Source organism: Aquila chrysaetos, chromosome 18 (assembly GCF_900496995.4).
Source record: "Aquila chrysaetos chrysaetos chromosome 18, bAquChr1.4, whole genome shotgun sequence".
NCBI classification, from domain to species: Eukaryota; Metazoa; Chordata; class Aves; order Accipitriformes; family Accipitridae; genus Aquila; species Aquila chrysaetos.
The window spans coordinates 16,841,317-16,860,283 of NC_044021.1; the positions used below are offsets into that span (position 1 = coordinate 16,841,317).

The window sequence follows — 18,967 nt, forward strand, 5'->3', positions numbered from 1 at the left end:
ATTTTACCATTATGTACTGGATAGCAAAAGCCTAGTACTCACTTAGTCCTACGTGATATCGGTATATAAACAGATTAGCACATTGTTCAGTGTAAGGGGTGTTACAGTGACCTCAGATGCTTCTAGCGAGGCTTGAAAATGTGGAATTCATTTGGCTTCAGATGGAGCTTTTTTTTAATAAAGATTGGAATTCAGCATTTCAGAGTATATTGAGTAAAACTCTATCAACATCTATCACAGATGACACAGATCATCACTAATGTTTTAGGGAAAGCAGCCGAGAATCTGAGGCATAAACGGTCATTTCCAGCAAAGAGAAGAGGGCTTGAAGACGCAGCGTTTTTAAGGCCGGATGATGCCGTATCGCACGGATGTTGCACCGATGAGCATTTCTTTACTTCGCAGCGGTTGCTGTGAGTGCCCCCAGGGGAAAGCCGTGCCTGCCGGACTTACCCTCGCAGCGCCCGTCAGCGCCGGGCGGTGTGTCACCGGCTTCGGCGGGCCCTCCTCCCCCCGCCCGCCATTTCCAGCCCCTCACGCCCGCCGCTGGGCCAAGCCCGGTGCGGGAGGACTGACGTCAGGCCTTTGGCAGCCAATCCCCGCGCTCCGAACCTGAGAAGCGGGCGGGGGCGAAGGCGGATCGCGCTCGCCCTCGATGCTTTTAGTCCCTCTGCCGGCGCCGTAGGGGGCAGGCCGGCGCCTGCGGCCCTGCGTGCCGGCCGGCCGCCTGCCTGCCTCCCTGCCTCCCGCCGCCCCCGCCATGGATTACCGGGCGGTGGCGATGAGCCAGGCCGTGCCCGGGCAGTTTGACGATGCGGAGTGCTCCGACGGGTAGGAGGCGGCGAGGAGACGGGGGCCGGGGGGGGGGCGGACCGGGCCGGGGCCGGGGCCGGGGCCGGGGCCGAGGCCTCTCGCGGCGCCCTGTGCCGGCGTGAGGCGAGGCCGGGCCCGGGGCGGTTGCCGAGCGGCGGTTCGGGTGCGTCCGTCGCCAGGGCCGGCCGGCAAACAACGGCGAGCGGTGAGGGGAGCAGTCCTGCACCGCCCGGCAGCGGGGGAGCAGGCCCGGCTGGGGGGTGCCCCCCGAACACTGCGGGGGAGGGCAGACCCGCCTGCAGGCTCGGGGTGGGGGAGGCAGTTTCACCTTGGCGTCATCTGATCGTGTCCGAACGGGAGAAACCACGGTGAGCCGCTGGGGACAGCGAATCGCTTTGATTCGTTTTGGAATGAAAGCACGTTTTCTGTTGGGCTGAAAGCCAACAGAGTAAGGAATGGTCCTGTGTTACGGGTTCAGGCCATTCGCTTTCCAGTTTGTGATTCGTTTAATTAAATGTCAAATGCTGGCGGGCAATCTGCTTTGGGACATACTTGTTCTGGCAGATACTACAGACAGTAAGACATGAGTAAGTCAAGGGGATTCACTTCTACAAACTCTTTCTTAGGTCTGACTTTTTTCACATAGGTCATGCTGGTGCCCTGAGTTACCAGCAGGTTGGCTGTCTGCCTCAGTGAGATTTTGTGGGATACCTTGTCAGGTGGAAATCTGCTGTGGCAGCAACCAGAGTGGTTCGTCTCTGGTGAAGGAGCCAGCTGGCCTGATATGGTGTGTTTATCTGGTGTGGAGTCAGACGGATCCAAAGATGTGTAACTGCAGAACAAGTTAGAAGGCAGCACTGATCTGGTGAAGAAGATAATTTAAATGTAGTCCATCCTTTAAAGGCAGTGACACCCTCATATATGCTTGCTTAAAGACAGGTGAAGTGCGAAACCTCTCATGGAGAGCTAACCTTGTGAAATCATTTGTTCAGATAAACGTATCAAGTTTTTGATGACTGCAACAATCATTTGTAGTTATATAAACATCTGTATTTGTTTGAAGTGAATTTACAGAAGACACAGAAACAGCTAAAGAAGGCGAGGTCACTGAGAACTGCCAGTCATGCATGTGTGAAGAAGTTAACGCTGAGGAAGGAGATGATGATGATGATGACGACAACGATGATGAAGGGGAAGATGAAGACTGGGACTGGGATGATGAGGTGGGAAGACTTACGAAGCGCCACAATGCTGCTGGTGGATGCAATCCACAGGTATGTTGAAGGCTATTTTGTGGGCATCAAGAGTGTCCAAGAGCAAATGGGGCTAACCTGAAGGCTTTGTTCTTTATTAGTATTATGTTGAGCATAAATGCAAATGGAAATTTTTACTTGAGACAATCCCCTTCCTTTGAGTCTGTTCCTCTGCCATGCCATGTGTGTATGTACGTTGTAGCCACAGCTCTGCTTGATTTCCTTGTCTCAAACCTTATCACTGGATTCTCTTTGTCACTGCAGTTTTCTTTCTGTTCCTTACCTTTCTCAACTTTTCTTTCTTTGTCCACCCCAATCTCTACTGATGTTGCTTACTTTTTTGTATTTGTCCTCTGTGTTTTTGAGCATCTTCCCCATCCTTTCTATCTGATTTTAAGACCATACCTGCTTGTCACACACAGAGTGAAACAGGTTATGTTTTGGACTAATGGTGAAGGAGGCAAAAGCAAGCATAGGAGATGGAGGGAGGTGCTAGAAATGGATTAATTTAGAGTGTATGCTGTTGGCATAGAAACTGGCATTGTGCAGAATGAAAAGCACATGTGATGTGAGAACTAGCATCCTTCTTACCTTCAGCTTGTACACTGGAGGTTCAAAACTTCTCTTTTTCTTATTGATACAAACATAACAGAATAGTTGAGGTTAGAGTGGTGCTGATCATGGCATATCATGTCTGACTCACAGCACTTGTCCTGGGTAATTTATTCTTGCCTTTAGTTAGAGGTTTATGCTGTCCAGTGTTGGTGAAATCATGTTCAGATACTAAATGTGTTTGGAGAAGACTACCTGTAAGAAAAGACAGCATCTTGGAAAGTTTTCTCCTTTCATTAGCCTTCTCATTTTTCTCCTTGTTTCTGTCTGCTATGTCCCTTTCTTTTACAGATAGAAAAAGTGTTAATATCAGAGACTTGCAGCTCAATTCCCAGACTAAAAATAACCCCGGATTGAGGCACTTTTTGGAATTTTAACTGATGTGTCACCTGTATTTTCTTTTATTGAATTAAGTAAAATCTGATGTTAATCCGTATCCATTTCCTCACCCTTTCTGGTTTTCTTTTTATAGTTCTAGGCATAGGCATTTGAGCTAACTTTTCCAATGGGCTGTTTAGAGAAGGCAACTTATATTAACAAATCCTTTGTTTCAGGCAAATAGACAGACCCCTAGTTGCTATTCAGCAAAAATGTCTACCCCTACAGACAAGGCTTTAAGGAAATTTGAACATAAAATTAATTTAGGTGAGTATAATTGCATTGTCTTCTTTTATGAAAACAGATACCACTCTGTGACATTCTTGGACTAATTCTGCTTACTTTAAGCCAGAACTCACTGGAATGGCAGTTAACCATTTCCAGACAGATTAAAAAATGGCATTTGTGTACTTGGAAGTTGCCTTTAGTCTCCATTAACCAACTGTCATACCCCTTTCTCTCCCCCTTTAGAGCCACAGGGCTGTTTTGTTTGGGTTTTTTGGTTTATGTTTTTTTTCCTTCCCCTTGACTTCTCCAGACCACATAAAGCTAAAGTATTTCTTCCCTAGCTTATCTGTAGGAGCAAGCTGTTTGGCTGGAGGGAGGGTATCAACTCTCTGTTGTGATGATGTTGGTCATTCTCAAAGCTGCTACCACAGCTAATTTTTCTAGACTATTGCAGTCCCCTGTAGTATTAGGGTGGTACCTCATGCAACAGTTATCTCACAGGGGTAGAGTTTCTGTGATAAGCAAAGAGGCTGCTGTCCTCGCTGATGTATTTTGATGTTTACCATGTCATGGAAATGGCTGCTCAGCTCAGCCTGTTAGGGCTTAGATGTAGCTGTGATTGGGGCCTTTTGACAGAGTAGTAAACAGAGGTTGTGTTTTTCTTTATAATGAAGTGGTTCTAAAATGAAGGTTTAAAAGAGTGGTGCTGGTATATGTAGCCAAATACAGCAGCTTTTATACATTTAGCAATTAATCAACACCATTTTAAATACATCATGGGGAGAGAATCCTGGAGGCTGTTGCTTATTCTGTTCAGAAAAATGGCATTTGATTGTGATAAGAGAAGGGTGGACAAATTTAATGGTGAGATGTTATCCAAAAGGCATTACTTCTGGATGGCATTATATCTCCAAGTCTGTGGGACTGTCTCACTCATCTGTGTTTTTACCTTATAGTACCACTTTGAAAAGTAGACAGAGGGGAGAGCTAGGTTAACTCTGGTATGTAGCTAAGCTTCTGTGCTTGCTACAGAGAGCTCCGCTTGTGTTTTAATATTGTGTTGTGGCATATTGGCTGGTGGCAGAATTGCAGGGGCAATTCCAAACATAGGAAACTTCTTGGAGTTTTGGTTTTTTTTTATTTCTTCTTACGTGTTTTTCAGATAAGTTAAATTTTGATGACTCTGTTATAAACAGAGTCACAGAAAAGTCTAGACAGAAGGAAGCAGACATGTGAGTATTACTCGTGGTTCTACTTTCATTTGAATAATTTGAACCCAGAAGAGTAGTTCTTATTTTCTAGTGTGATCCTGAGTTTTGAATAAATTTATTAAGAAAACCAAAATTTGTAGGTAGTCTGCATGCAATTTTCCTTTTGGTCTTAAACTTTTTGGTTTCCAGATCAGTTGTCTAAATCATTCCAAAGTTTTGATTCTTCTGTCACTGCTCCTGGTAGCACATCTGATTGTATTGGTGTAGTAAGACAGAAGTGATAGGTGTCATTCCACTAGAAGAGACTATTTTATCTCTGATACTCTTTTTTCTAAACAGAGGTCCTTAAGCAGTTGGGCTAAAAAGGTATTGGAAGCCTTTTAAAGGTTCCTCCTGATGACTTGGTGAGGGAAAAGTACTTCTTCATTAAATTTTTTTAAAGCCTGCAGCTTATAGCCTTAAGTTGTTAAGACATATACTGTTTTCTCCTGCATAAGCATAATTCAGTGGAGGCAAGAAGATACCTATAAAAGTGAAGGGTGCTGATGTTTATGGGTTTCTTTTTTTCTTTTTTTTTTAACCCTGCCTACAGGGGAAACCTTTGCTTTTGTATGAACTGAAAGTCATACTTCTTGAGGCTGTCATCTTATATTTGATACAGAATGTCGTGTTTTACTCTGTCAAAGTACTGAGTCCATATGTGGGATTGTATAATTTTATTTTCACTTCTGCTAGGTACCGAGTCAAAGACAAGTCAGACAGAGCAACAGTAGAACAGGTAAGTCCTTAATTCATCAAATTTCTCTTTTGACCAGAACAAATAATGTAGAATTTTGGAATCAGTGATAAAATGGATACTGTAGGAACAGAGTTTTGCCTTGGAATTCTGTTTCCCTTGTTATCCTGAAGAGACCTGTTGTTTCTTTATGTTTCTTTCCTGTTATGAAGGTTGTACTTGCTTCCACAAACATTCTGAAGCTTATTTTTGTGCTTAGCATTGTGGTTTGATCATATATGCAATGCAGAATTCCATCTTAAGTTTTTATGAAATTCCAAAAAACAACAAAAATGTGCTGGGTTTGCTTTTTACTTTTTTTCTTTAGCAAGACTGAACTGTTACTGGCCCAATGCCACATAGCTGCTCTATGTCAGTTATGACAGCTGTATCTCAAGAGAAACCTTATTTTAACACATTTAATGCAACAGTGGGCGGGAAATCATTCTCTTTTGTCTCTTCTAGAGCTAGCTCAAGGACATATGCTTAGCTTAAAAAAAAAAAGTAATCATGTTGAAAGAAAAAGTGAAATATTGTTTTAGAATCATGGCAAAATTCTGAGTGGTTGCTGTTTGGATTATTGTTTGATCCTTAAGAATTGTCTGATGCTGTGGGTCCCTTAATACAGTCCTAAGACTGGACTGTATTACTAGGTTTTGTCCTCTTCAGAGACAGCAATTCTAGTGACTTTTCTGTATTAAATTTGAGGTGTTGGATCCAAGGACCCGAATGATTTTGTTCAAGATGCTAACTAGAGGTGTCATATCAGAAATCAATGGCTGCATCAGCACAGGGAAAGAAGTAAGTTTTATTACAAGTGACATAATAGTCTTTTTCTCAGCAACCTAGGTGGAAGCTTATGGTGCTCAGAAGATGTATTGGAATACCTGGTTTTAGTACTACTTTTTTGTGTGTGTGTTGCTTGATTGGTAGGAAGTTATCTTAAAATGCAATTTATGTTAAAGGAAACAAGTTTGCCCAAGTTTGAAAGATTTCTCAGAATATTTAAATGTTACCTTAAATTTGTGGATCTTGTTAATTGTATGTTACAACTGAAATTTTTGGAAAGGGTATGTGTACACACAATATTAAACAGTGCCTGAAAAAACATACAAACCCAGGTAATTCTTTCTTCATGCAAGACTCTCTTGCGTGCAGATCAGACTGGCTCTACATGACAGCAGACATGGGAGTATCTAAATGGTGTAACAAAATTCTGTTTAAAATACTATTAAACCTTCATTATTTTTACAAAACTAGCATCTTTGTGTGCTGTTATTATCAAGTAATATTGCAGATAATTAAAACCAGACCACAGATTTCCGAATGAATTAATAAATCAGTTTTAGAATGCCTAATCCCTTGGCTGATCTGTTTTTCTTCCAAGTCCTTGGATGCTGATTAAAGGCATACTTCTGCCCTGTGTAGAGGTGTCAATGTGAGGTATTTGGGCCATGCTTTAAGGCCTAAATAGTGCACAGGCTCATATTAATCCTTCACACAAGGGCTTGTTTTCGTCTCCAAAATGTGGATAAGGCAGAGTTCTCTTGTGCATTGTTGTTTTTGTCCTACATGCATTGTCACACCCCTACCCAGTCTTAGGTACTTCCTGTAAGCTGCCTCTGGTAGAAAAAGAGATTGCCCTTGTGTGCAGTCTCACTCAGCTGGGTACCGCATAGGGGCTGGGGTGAGAAAGCTTATCAGATCTTTTCCAGGATGTCAGAAAGTGAAGAAGAGAGAAGGTTATGTTGGTTTAAAGAGTTTTTCTTTAATATTATTTCTTCCCTTCATAATCCGATAGGCTAATGTATATCATGCCAGTACTGCGAATGGAGAGAACAGAGCAATAAAGATTTACAAAACCTCTATTCTGATGTTTAAAGATCGGGATAAGTATGTGAGTGGTGAATTCAGGTGAGTTTGACTTCTGTCTGGTTTTACTGGGGAGGAGGTGTTGTTTGAAAGGTGGTAAAATCACCAGTGCTAATACTGTATTGGTTGGCTAAGAGTCCCTTTCTTTATTTAAAGATTTCGTCATGGATATTGCAAAGGCAACCCAAGAAAAATGGTGAAGACATGGGCTGAAAAAGAAATGAGGAATTTAATAAGGTGATTCTTCCAGTTTTTATTTCAGCATGCAAAGGTAACTGAAACTTTAAGTTTATAGGAGGTATTCTCCTATTGCTAGACTCTGGCTATCACTACCTTTTAGGGTCTCTGGAAAATTCAGGACAGTGTCTTAAGCTTCCCTGTGGGAGGAAAAAGAAAGGGGAGGGAGGAATAAAGATATTCTTTTGTCTTGCTGCTCATGCTCTAAGCTCTTCGATGCCTGAACTCTCTGTCTGACATGACTGAAAAGTGAGGAAAAGCTAGAAATAGCTGCTGCTGAGTAACAGCACACTGTGTTATACAGGTTAATCTAGGATTAACCTGAACTGTGTAAAGATTCTTTGTCTGACACAGGAATGCTTACAGAAGGGTCAGAGCCAGAATGGTTGTGGCTTTTTGTATTCATTTCCTAGTTGTTCTTCACAAGTGAGAGTTTCCTGAATAGAGGAGCTCTTGTTGTGTATTATGTTTAAAGCAACAGAGCTCCTATAGGCACTAGTGCAATGCAAATAGTAGAGTTTGGTTTTATTTTTTTGTGGCTTTGTTGCTATGTTACAGGTTGAATACAGCCCAGATACCTTGCCCAGAGCCAATTATGCTAAGAAGTCATGTGCTTGTCATGGGCTTTATTGGTAAAGGTGATAGGTAAGTATCCTTAGAAAATCAAATATTTTTTTTTTATTAGTAGCTTTCCACAAAGGTTTATTAAAAGAAACAATCCAACCCTCTGAATTTACTTTCTATTGCTTTAGGCCTGTAAAATTAATATGTTACTCTTACATGTGTGTGTGACCTGTAGAATACCCAGACACTTGCCAGCTACTACTGAAGACAATCTGCATGATTCTGAAGCCTCAGTTGTGTGCAAAATGAATTTGTGAAGTGGCTTAACCAGAGATTAAGGCTGGAAAAGCTTGCTAATAATACATGAAGATAGCTCATCGTTTTGTAGTACAACCATTAATGTAGCATGGTCCAAGTTAGCTCACGTTGGAAACAAAGCTCCAGTATCTTTGGCAACCATATACCAAGCTCTGCTGCCCTTCATGCTGGCTCTGTGCACTTAGCTGCTCATGCTGACTTGCTTGACAGACTTAGTGAGCAGAAGGATCAGGTACAGCGATTAAAACATTTGCAGCTGGTATGAAGAAGGCAAAAATATTCACTTTCTGGTTTTTGTGTTGTGATTTCAAGGCCTGCTCCTTTGCTGAAGAATGCTCAGTTATCTGACTCCAAAGTCCGGGAGCTGTACCTGCAAATCATCCAGTACATGAGAAGAATGTATCAAGATGCCAGGCTTGTTCACGCAGATCTCAGTGAATTTAATATGCTGTATGTTGTTAAACTTTGCTCTGAATTGTGACATCTAAAATGTATGCATTGGCAACCTCTGTGTGAGAGTACTAATGTACCTTTAAGGGAGGGTGAGGTCCTTTTCGTGACTGGGTTTTGTAACTTATGTAATTAATTATGTAGCTTTTAACCCAGATCTGAGCTTTCTCTGTTTTAAAGAAAAAAAACCACAAAACAAAACCAAACAAAGTAAAAACCAAACAAACAAAAACAACACGATAAAACCCCAAACAAAAACCCCTCACGAACAAACAAAAAAACCCCCTCAACTAGAGAAAAAATTAGTAAGGTATATTTTTTTTTCTTTTTCTCCTCCCACCCATAACACTGCTTTTTGTGTTCACAAGAAGGCTATTTCTTTAAAGTTTAATAATACAGCTTGTGTAGAGGAGGGAAAGGATTGACCCAGAAAAGCCACTCTGGCCCTAATATGCGAGGTGTACAGTACAGAAATATGTTAAGATTGTTTGCTGATTCTTAAGTTTGAAGCACGCTTTGTTGCCTGCCCCTCAATATCTCCCATATAACAGTGGTGGAGTTAGTGCAGCTCTGTATGGTGGTTTTGCAGATACCACAGCGGGGATGTATACATCATTGATGTGTCTCAGGCAGTGGAACATGACCACCCACATGCGCTGGAGTTCCTGCGAAAGGATTGTGCCAACGTTAATGGTGAGTGGGCTGCACTTACAACTCTTGTTCTGATAGCTGGTTTATTTAGGAAGGTGAACTGTGTTAACCTATGTTCTTTCAGGTATAACTGTCTGTAGAAGCTGTCAAACTTCAGTTAAAATGCTCCTTCTCCTGGGTTCTGATGGCTTCCTTGGGGAGCAGTGTACTGTGCTGAGTTCAGAAAAGTGTACTGTATTTTGCTAGAAATCATCTGGTCGAAATGAGTCACCTGGCTGAATCTCAGATTTATGATAGATCTGAGATCAGTCCCAGCTTGATTAAAGAGCAGTCCCAGTCTGCAGCAGCACCCACTGCAGTCTTAACTTCCCTTACTTAAAGGACTGTGCGGGCATACTGATCTGTTTCCTTCTGTAAGTGGAATCCACATCTGGAATTCCTCAGCTGGCAAGAAGTTACCATGTGTTATGAAGTTCCCTGCACTTACTTGTCCAGGTCAGCTGAGAGGATTGAGGCATAGAGTAATTTATTAGAGGTGTTATCACTTGTTGTAGTGCTTTGATAAACAAGGTACCTTTATGGTATTTTTCTTCTGAAAATTTCATCCTCGTGTGTGAGTATGCATGTTGTGTAACGGACACACACCTCCTGGTAGGCTGTGTTTCTGTGGACAAGAAATCTGTCACTGCAGGCTGCTTTTCTCACCCCTTTCTTTTCAGGTTGGCTTTTTTCTAATTTTACAGAGACTCTTGAAAGTCTGTGGAAGAACTGTGTGCATTTAGATGCTATGTGTTTGTTGATGCCCAGTATGCTAGTTTTTCTTTATTCCTTTTCCATTCATGGTTTTCTAATAACTCCCTTCCAGCTCTGATACTTGCACCTTTGCTCTTTTTGCATGTCTTTTGGCTTGCTCTCCCTAGATATTTTAGTGCCTCAGTGAGCTGCAGTGGTTTTGTTGTGTTTTGTTTGTTTGTTTCCTGTCACTGCAACTTTCTCTGTGTAGTCCTCCCACAGAGACAGCCCTAGCTGTGAGCATTGCAAGGCTTGGGGTTCCACAGGCACAGAGAGCTGCCTCCAAATGAAATCTTTTTGTTCTTTCTAGGATTAATTTCTCACGGTGAGAGATCTTCTGAGAACTTTAGTAGGAAACGCTTATTAAGCGGTCCTCAATGTCTTTTGCTGCTGTTTTTCAGTACAGAAGTGTAGCCTCCGAATTTGGTTACACTTGATTCAAGAAACCAATTCTGAGTGTAGTACTTAGTAGTTCTTAGCCTCTACTCCATTAAGTCTGGCTCCTGCTGAAATTGATTTGGCTTTTATATTTAACCACTTATTCTCCTTTCAGTACCTGTTGCATCTGGAATATGAGCAGTTTTATTTCAGATGGCCAAGAGTCATCTGATAACTAAACCCAATATGATGCAGTACGTGCTGCTGAAACTTTCCCAAGTCATCAGGGCCATTGGCTTGCTGTAACTGTCACTTTAACATCACAGCTGCATATATTAGACATAATTACTTATGGTTTTTGTCTCTGTCCTTGTTTCCTGGTAGACTTTTTCCAGAAGCACAATGTTGCAGTGATGACTGTGAGGGAGCTGTTTGAGTTTATTACTGATCCTTCTATCACAAGTGAGAACATTGATGACTATCTGTCTAAGGTAAGACCTCATGGTCTTATTGCTTATGTAGGAAGACTTGAACAATAAAATCAGATCTAGTTCAAGCTCCTTCATCTCATTTACTCTACATCCTGCTTTTGAAGGAAGCTGGTACCTGACATTATGTTATGCTATGTTGTGCTTCAAAAGTGCATACAGGTCTTTTCCATTTATACCATTATAGGATGACAACACTTTTGTTCTATTTTTTCTTAAAAAGTCTAATCATGAAAACTCAAATGTCTGTTTCAGGTGCTACTAAAAGCAGGATCCTTTAAAATAGTTCTGTGTTTTTTGGCAAGGAGAAGCTCTGCAGAAATATAACCATGCTTATATAGAGAATGGGGTTAAGCATGCAGATTTGGGCAGGGTAGGCTAAGGGAGGAAGGGAATGACTCAGGGCAGTGTTACTCCAAGGTACGTGGTCTTGCTAGCCAAATATAGCGGCTGGCAGAACACATTGATTCTAGGAGGAGGTAAACTTACTCAGTGCTGCTAGCAGCACCCGTGTATTTCATCTCTAGCTGCCAGTCCTCTGCTCCTAGTTAGATGTTTCTTTGAAAAGGGAGGGGGAGGAAAAAAAAAGCTTTTTAAGTTAACGCAAGAGAAATGGGGCCGCATATGCCATGATCTCCAGAGTGGAGATCTGATGTGTCATTCCTGGTCAAGACCACGTGAGTGTGGTCCAAATACAAGTACAGCATGGGGATTTCCAAATGTTGTGTACTTTCTGTCATATTGGAGGTTGAATGAGACAAGAGCTGCTGCTACATGTTTCCCCTTAATTGTGCTCCTCTGACTTGCTCAACGTGCGTGAGAACAGCCAAGTTCCAGGACTGAGCACTGCTCACTGTATTCTTCTTGCACTGTTATGTCCTGTACTCATGCTGGGCCTGCCATAATTTGGTCTGGGAGGAGCAGCAAGCATGTTTTCCCTCTATTAATAAAGCAGATCTGCAGTTGTAAGTATGCTTTGCAGAAATGTTGGTTACCATTAGGTGTCGCTCAAGGCGTTGCCATAGGGAAAGCAGGAGTATTTGAGTGACAGTGTGGAGTACAGGGAGAAACACAGATGGGAATCGTTAGTTGGATTAAGTGATATGATTCTGAAGAGTGATAACTTTGTATTGTTTTATATTTCTTTAGGCAATGGAAATAGCATCGAAACGAACAGAGGAGGAAAGATCCAGTCAAGATAAAGTGGATGAGGAAGTAAGCGAGAATTTTTGTTTCTGCTATGAAATTAATATTAACCTTGCCTCTTCTAAACAATGAAAAATGTTCTGGTTTATTTGGCAAAATGTACAGTTGATAAGCAAAACATTGTTTGTGATAATGAGATGTCTTCAACGAGTTGAGATGTGAAGTATTAAGGGGTACCATGTGTAAAAGCTGACAGTGATAAGGTGTTAGAAGGCAAATATTCTACTTCCTAAACCAATATGTTTGCTTGTAGCTAGGTCCCTTGATGTATCTTCCAGTTCAGGTTCAGTTAACAAAAAAACTGAGTGGAGAGATCTGATTATGCCAGCGTTTTTGAACCAGTGATACAGAAGTAGGATATTTGGATACATGCATTAACCAAATTGCCTGTCTAGCTCCAGTCCTAGTCTAATTCAGTTCTTCCATGTACTGTTTCTCTCCCTTGCTTTTACATTAAGTGAAGCCATCTCAAGTCCATTACAGAAAACTGCTAACATTCTGGAAAGGCTTGATGTAAAGATGAAACAATTTCTATCTTAGTCTTATCTATCGGTTCCAGAAGAGTTTAAAAAAGAAAACCAAACAAAAACTGAAAAAAACCCGAAACCAAAACACCAACTCTGTGTTGAGCAGAATTTGTATCAGTGAGAACCTATTTGTACTGGTTCACATGGTGTTTATCTTTGGAGTCAATACTACTTGATTTATTAAAGACTTTTCTTTTTCTCTTGGAGCTCTGCAGGTTTTACTGACTGCTTCTGGCTCAAGCTTGCCCAAGGAAAGATGTTTTTGGGGGGTTGGGGGGGGGGGGGTGTTACCTAAGATATCCTCAGCATACAACTTCTGAACTATAGCGTCAGATGCTGGTGTTTCTTTGCAAGCCCATCTTTTGCAAACCAATTATTCCTTTGCTTATATAAAGGTACTGACCTGTAAGTGAGATGGTTTAGTAGCATCTAAGTTCAGTTTATTTCTCTTAGGCTTCTCATGTGACCACAGCTAGTTTGTGTCACTTCCTTCACAAAAGAGTAGTGCTGATTAAGGGCAAGCTCCGTGGAGGTGGGAGCCTCTGCTCTTTGCACAGCACTTAGTCTAGCAGTTATGATCATAAAGTGTACTGAATTTGTACTGGGATTGAACCGATAGCATGAAAAAGAGAAGCAGAATACTTCTTTTTGATCTAGTAGTGACTTAAGTGTGCTGGAGAACTGTTTCAAAAAGACTGCATGACAAATTTTAGGTATGTTGTTGTTGATACTGCAGTTAGGTTTACTGTACTATACTGCTGCAGGAACCTTTTTTGAGTTGGACTGTAGGTTGAAACAGGTATTATTATATAAAGAGATTAAGTTCTAACAGCACATTTTAACGGAGTTGCCTCCTGAAGGCATTGTAAACATCACAATAAAAACATCAGAGAAAATCCTTAGATTATAAAACCTTAGGACTCAAATAGGTCAAGAAGAAGTTGGAAGGATTGGAGAAGTTTACAAGTGGCCTGGTGGTAGTCATGCTAAGGATGGAGCATTGTTAGTCATGATCTATCAATAATGTGTAGGTTGCATGTTAATTCTGCTCCTGCAAAAAAAAAGGATATGCTGCAGTTCAAATGGTAGCAGATGACTGCTGTGTTCATTTTTAGTTTCTCTGAGCCATGAAATCCTTTATGATTATTCTCTTAAGGATGCATAATTAGGAAGGAAGAACATAATGAAACTATATGTAAATTAGTAAATCTTTGTTTCCTTTCACTCTGCTAGGTGTTTAAGAAGGCTTACATACCTCGAACTTTGACTGAAGTTAAAAACTATGAGAGAGATGTGGATATAATGATGAAATTGAAAGAGGAGGATATGGCATTGAATGTTCAGCAAGATAATGTGAGTAGGCATGCTGAGGCACTGCAAAAAAGAGGGAGGGAATATGAATTCTTGCTAGAAACTGATAGCAACAAACAAAACCAGAAGCCTTGTTACCAAGGCGTGGAGTACTGAATCTAGCGTCATACTTTAAAATCGTCTGGTTAGTACTAATGCTAATGTTGCGGGTTTTTTCCTGTTTGTTGGGGGTTTTTGTTGGTTTGTTTTTTTTTTTTTTTTAAAGATAATAATTTTCTTCTGGCATGAAGATTTAAGACTCATATTTTGATAATGTAATTTTCTTTCTCTTTCCCTGGGTGTAGATTCTCTACCAGACTGTGACAGGACTGAAGAAGGATTTGTCTGGTGTTCAGAAGGTGAGAGGGTCTCTTTGAAATCCTTCAATTTAGTCATTTTCAGAAAAGCTCTTGTAAGGAGTACAGAAAATGCCTTGTCTTGCCGCTGACACCATGAAAGAAGCTTCCTGTCTGCAGAGTGGCCATTTATGTCTGGGATGGGTCTGGCATGACAGTGTGTCTGCACACCACATGAATTGCTTCCCTGCGTGGTGGCTGATGCTGGATTGCTTGAGAATGAAATGATGATCCTTGCTATGGCCATGATCTCTAAAATTTAGGTGGAGAGGAGGGAAGATGTTTTCCAATTATGGAAAATGTAATTGATTTAAATTGTAGCGTGACTACAAGTTTTGTTATGTTCAGAGTAGCTTTGCTGTAATTATTGTTTAAAGAACAACACTGCAGTATAAAGCATAAGATATTATGTCTTACTATATTTGAAGTACTTGACAGTGACACTTCTGTAAAGTATGTTGGTGTTGGATAAGAAGTTGAATACAGATCAGTCTGTAGCAATACAATTCAAGGCGGAAGCCTTATGTGGATTTCCCCTCCTTCCTTTGTAAATGTTATCTAGCAGTGGTGTAGACTCTGTTTTAAAATGTAAATATAAATATGGATGGGATCAGGCTGTGGCACAGTCTTCAGGCTTAAGAATAAGTGAGTTTCCCAGTGTAGATATTTGTATTTGCAATAAAGCCTACATACAGTGCCCCCAAGGTAGAGTTAGGTACGATCCAAATATAATTAAAAATTGGCTTCCGCGTAAATTAGCAAATTGCTGCTTAACTTACAGAAATTAGTTTGGGAGTGCCAATACAGCTGTGCTGTGAGCCCTGACCTAAAAGATTCTGTGGTGTACATTCTAGATTCCTCATTCTTAGTTTGGATTAACCTACTTTTCATTCTTTTTCTTGAGACTCAGTGATGGCTGTAGTAAAGGAGATGGCAGAAGCTCGCTCAAGGTTTTCTTCGCAATAGATTCTGTTTTGTTTTATATATATATGTGTGTGTGTGTGTATTGTCATTAGGCTTCTTTGTTTTGGTTTGATATAATTCTCTCGATATATCTTGCAGATTCCTGCACTTCTTGAAAAGAAGGCAGATGAGTCAGAAACGGACTCTGATGATGATGATGGCAGCTCAGGGGACTCCGATTTGGGCTGTAAAGAATCTGTACATCCCAAAGATAAACCTGCTGAAGTTAGCATGGACAAAAAGGTCAGCTGGCCAGGAATTGTTTATTTTTCCCACCTCTGCCTATGTGACAGGAAAAAAATCCGAACTTAGTTCTGAGTGGTTCTTGCTACTTCTTGTCTGAAACAAGCTATGGACTTTTCCTGTTGTGGAGAGTGAGAGCAGAGAAAGTGAATTTCATTATGGATGCTTTATGACTTGTGTTTTTATGTAGAGGAACATGTGACATAGCTCTCTGTAGCCTAGACAAAGCTAGAAGAGGGATCTCTGCAGGGAATTCTAAGGCTATGCAAAGCAGGAATTCAGTGAAGCCTGGGCAACTCTTCAGTGCCTCTGGCTACTCTTCTAGGCTTTGGTGTTCAGGTTTGTGGTCATGGTCCCTGATTAACCTCCTTGTGCCCAGGGAACTGAGACCACTTGATCTATAGAACTGGAGACTTGGTGACAATGTTTGTACCACAGTGGCTTTTGCAGTACCATTAGTACAGACTGGCTAGCTTTGCTGTGGGCAAGAGATGTAACACAGTCATGCAAAGGGATTATGGTTTGGGTTTGGTTTGTTGGTTTTTTTTTTTTTAAGGTTTCATTTTCCAAACTGCAGAACAAGTATGCTCTGTTTTAGTGAGGCTCTTCTGCAAAGTATCAGCCATGGGCGAGAGCCTTTTGGCAGCCTTTTAGGTGCTGTGCAAAAGAAGGATGAAACTTGCTGGGCTTAAGAAGTTCAAGATTTGGGGGTTTGCTTGTTAGGCTTTTCTTCCTAGAAAAGGTAAGATAATACATTCCCTATCTGTCAAATAAAAATGTAGTGCTCTACTAGATACTTCCTGCTGATCTAGAGCTGCTGCCTTTCAGGTGTGAAGCAGGGAAGTCTTGGTCACTTCTCATCCTTATGGATAGGTTTTCATTTGGACTTCTTTTTGTGTGAATAAGATGAGATTTTTGGTAACCTATGTGTTCAGCTGTAGGTTGAATAACTGATTAGCAGCAATTACTTCCACCCCCCACCCCATTATGCTGACTTTGCATTTTCCATTTGAATGTAGTCTTTTCACTGTCTGGCACAAATTATAGTGTGTTGCAATTGCATAGCACCCTTTCTTGCCAATCCTGGTGATGATCAGCTTGCTCTGAGTTACCAGCAGTTACTGGGTCAGTATTTTTGCATGACATATAGAAACGCATACTATAGTAGCCCCAAGGGTAGCAGAAAACCTAGATCAGGTATCCTGTTGTAATCTTAGGTGTAAATAGCATGAGTTAAGAGTGCCTCTTGTTCCCTTTCTTCAAAGGTTGCATGAAACTCAGGTTTTAACTAGTCTGAATTTTGCCTTGTCATTACCAGTGTGCAGCTCTTAGCTCCACCCCCAACCTATACTTCTTTTTCCTTTCCCCTCACCATTCCTATTGATGGTTTTTTTTTCTGTTTTATTTCTTCCTCTTGATAACTTTATTTTTATGTGGTGCATTAATTGACTTGTTAATGGAACAATTGATTGACCTGCTCAAAATCTCTCATTCCTTCTGGCTTTAAATGAATGGTGTTTGGTTCTTTATAGGAAAGGAAAAAGATGGTTAAAGAAGCCCAGAGAGAGAAGAGAAAAACCAAAATCCCGAAGCATGTGAAGAAGCGGAAAGAAAAGACTGCAAAAATGAAGAAAGGCAAATAGAATCAGCTTTGGCTTGGGGAAAGGGATGGTTTGTTGTGGGTTATTTAGTCACCATCTTTTTTTCTTTTTTTTTTTTTAAATTAAAATCCTTTATTTATATACATACACCATTAACTGTGCGGGTGGTTTTGTTAATAACATAGTGTAATTGAACAGAGTATATGCCATGGGTTTCTCAATAGGAAAGAATGTGCATGTTAAAATCCTTTACCTGTGCAGGTTTAACCTGTTGTTAAATTTGCATTAATTTGTTCCTGGGGTCTTACTCCCCTGCCTCACACTGCATACAAGCTAGTTTGGTTTGTTCCAGAGCAGTGATTTGATTCAGACAGATTCTTGGAGGAGGGGAAATGGTGATTCAAAGGCCCATGCCTTCTTCACAGTATGGAAGCAAATTGAGCTAGCTGTCCTCTGCAAACTGTCACAGTCTACCCATGGAAAACGCTGCAGGCATTGTGCCTTTGCTGCCTTTCTGTGCTTGCATCACCTTTAATATTTTCTTACTGAAAGCTGAGTTTTTTATTTGGGAAGCAGCTGTCCTTATTGCCCAGTGCCCTTCTGAAGCAATCGGGCAGGCATACCCAAACAGACCAAAGCCTGATTTTTTTTTTGTAATTTTTATTTTTGCTTGGATCCCAACACAGGGCAGTGTTGGTCTTAAGAGTATTATGAACCAGCGATTTTGTAAGCTGGTCGAATGAGTATTTGCCATCAAGATTAATCATGTGTGTTTGAATTCGAGACTGTGTAAAGGCTTGTGGCAGGATGTCTCTGTGGTATGGCTCAGCATTACCAATCTATGTTGTGCCAAGGTGCCCCAGCTCTTTATTAGGGAGAAGTTGACAGACCTCTGCTCACAAGTGACCCACTTGGGCTGGGGCAAAGGCACCGTACTGAAGACAGACCAACCTCTCTCTTGGCAGCTGCTTTGGCCACTGAGGCTGACAAGTCTTGGGAGAGGTGTCCGCCTCCTGCTGCAGCACATCAGCTGTCTCTTCCCACTGCCTGCCATTTCAGAACTCCCTGTGCCAGCACAGAGAAAGGTTCTGATTCCAGTAAATGTCTTTGATATATTCTTCTACACTAGGGATGAAGTTGATGCCCTGGGGATTTATGCTTACAGGACATACATCGTCTGATGACAGAGGACAGCTTTTATCCATCAATGGATATCCAGCAATGGTGGGTTGGCCAGGGGCAGGGTGAAGCTTCGTTCTCTGCTCCTCACCTCCCACACCCAAAAGCGAGATGATGTTGGCCAATTGCACATGTGGTTGCACTCCTCAGTTTGACCTTCACAAACTCTTTGGTGCCTTTGACTAGAAATCTGGTAAGAGAGGAACTGGTCAATGCTTCCAGATCTCTGTCTCTGTTCTCCCGTTCTCCCTACCCATACAGGGATTGACAGCACTCTCATGTACAGTATGCATTTAAGTGTAGACAGTATTGCTGGAGCATGTTGGGAAGCAAGACTGGTATTTCCTCAGCAAGTGGGGATGTTTGTTGGGAGACTGAGATGAAATACCTGCATTTTGGAAAATGGCATTACATCAGGTGTAAGAAAGGGGGCAGCCTCTAACCTGGTAGTGAAGGAAGGAGGAGGTGCAAGACCTACGTCCAGAGGTGAGTGACTACTGTTGATGGACATTTGTCTTAACA

At 41.4% G+C, this 18,967-nt stretch overlaps 1 protein-coding gene across 2 annotated transcripts; it reads left to right on the forward strand.

Moving 5' to 3' along the window:
- Positions 1-656: 656 nt before the first annotated feature.
- Positions 657-17,415, forward strand: RIOK1 (RIO kinase 1). 2 transcript variants are annotated; one of them, XM_030041868.2, is made up of 17 exons: positions 657-831; positions 1,877-2,087; positions 3,233-3,323; positions 4,447-4,516; positions 5,231-5,273; positions 5,979-6,071; positions 7,072-7,184; positions 7,299-7,379; positions 7,938-8,024; positions 8,574-8,711; positions 9,301-9,404; positions 10,917-11,023; positions 12,170-12,235; positions 13,987-14,106; positions 14,409-14,462; positions 15,522-15,665; positions 17,198-17,415. In XM_030041868.2, the coding sequence occupies exons 1-17, from the start codon at positions 761-763 to the stop codon at positions 17,306-17,308; spliced, it is 1,704 nt and encodes a 567-aa protein (XP_029897728.1). In that variant the 5' UTR covers positions 657-760; the 3' UTR covers positions 17,309-17,415. The 2 variants fall into 2 exon arrangements, with proteins under 2 accessions (XP_029897728.1, XP_029897730.1); XM_030041870.2 differs by lacking the exons at positions 3,233-3,323; positions 4,447-4,516 and having other exon boundaries at positions 699-831.
- The last annotated feature ends 1,552 nt before the right edge of the window (positions 17,416-18,967 follow it).

Bases quoted from the DNA above. Each gene is read 5' to 3' on its own strand.
- RIOK1 (XM_030041868.2), top strand. From the start codon at position 761: ATGGATTACCGGGCGGTGGCGATGAGCCAGGCCGTGCCCGGGCAGTTT. The intron at 8,712-9,300 runs GTATGTTGTTAA...GTGGTTTTGCAG, and splicing joins CTCAGTGAATTTAATATGCT to ATACCACAGCGGGGATGTAT. The intron at 15,666-17,197 runs GTCAGCTGGCCA...GGTTCTTTATAG, and splicing joins AAGTTAGCATGGACAAAAAG to GAAAGGAAAAAGATGGTTAA.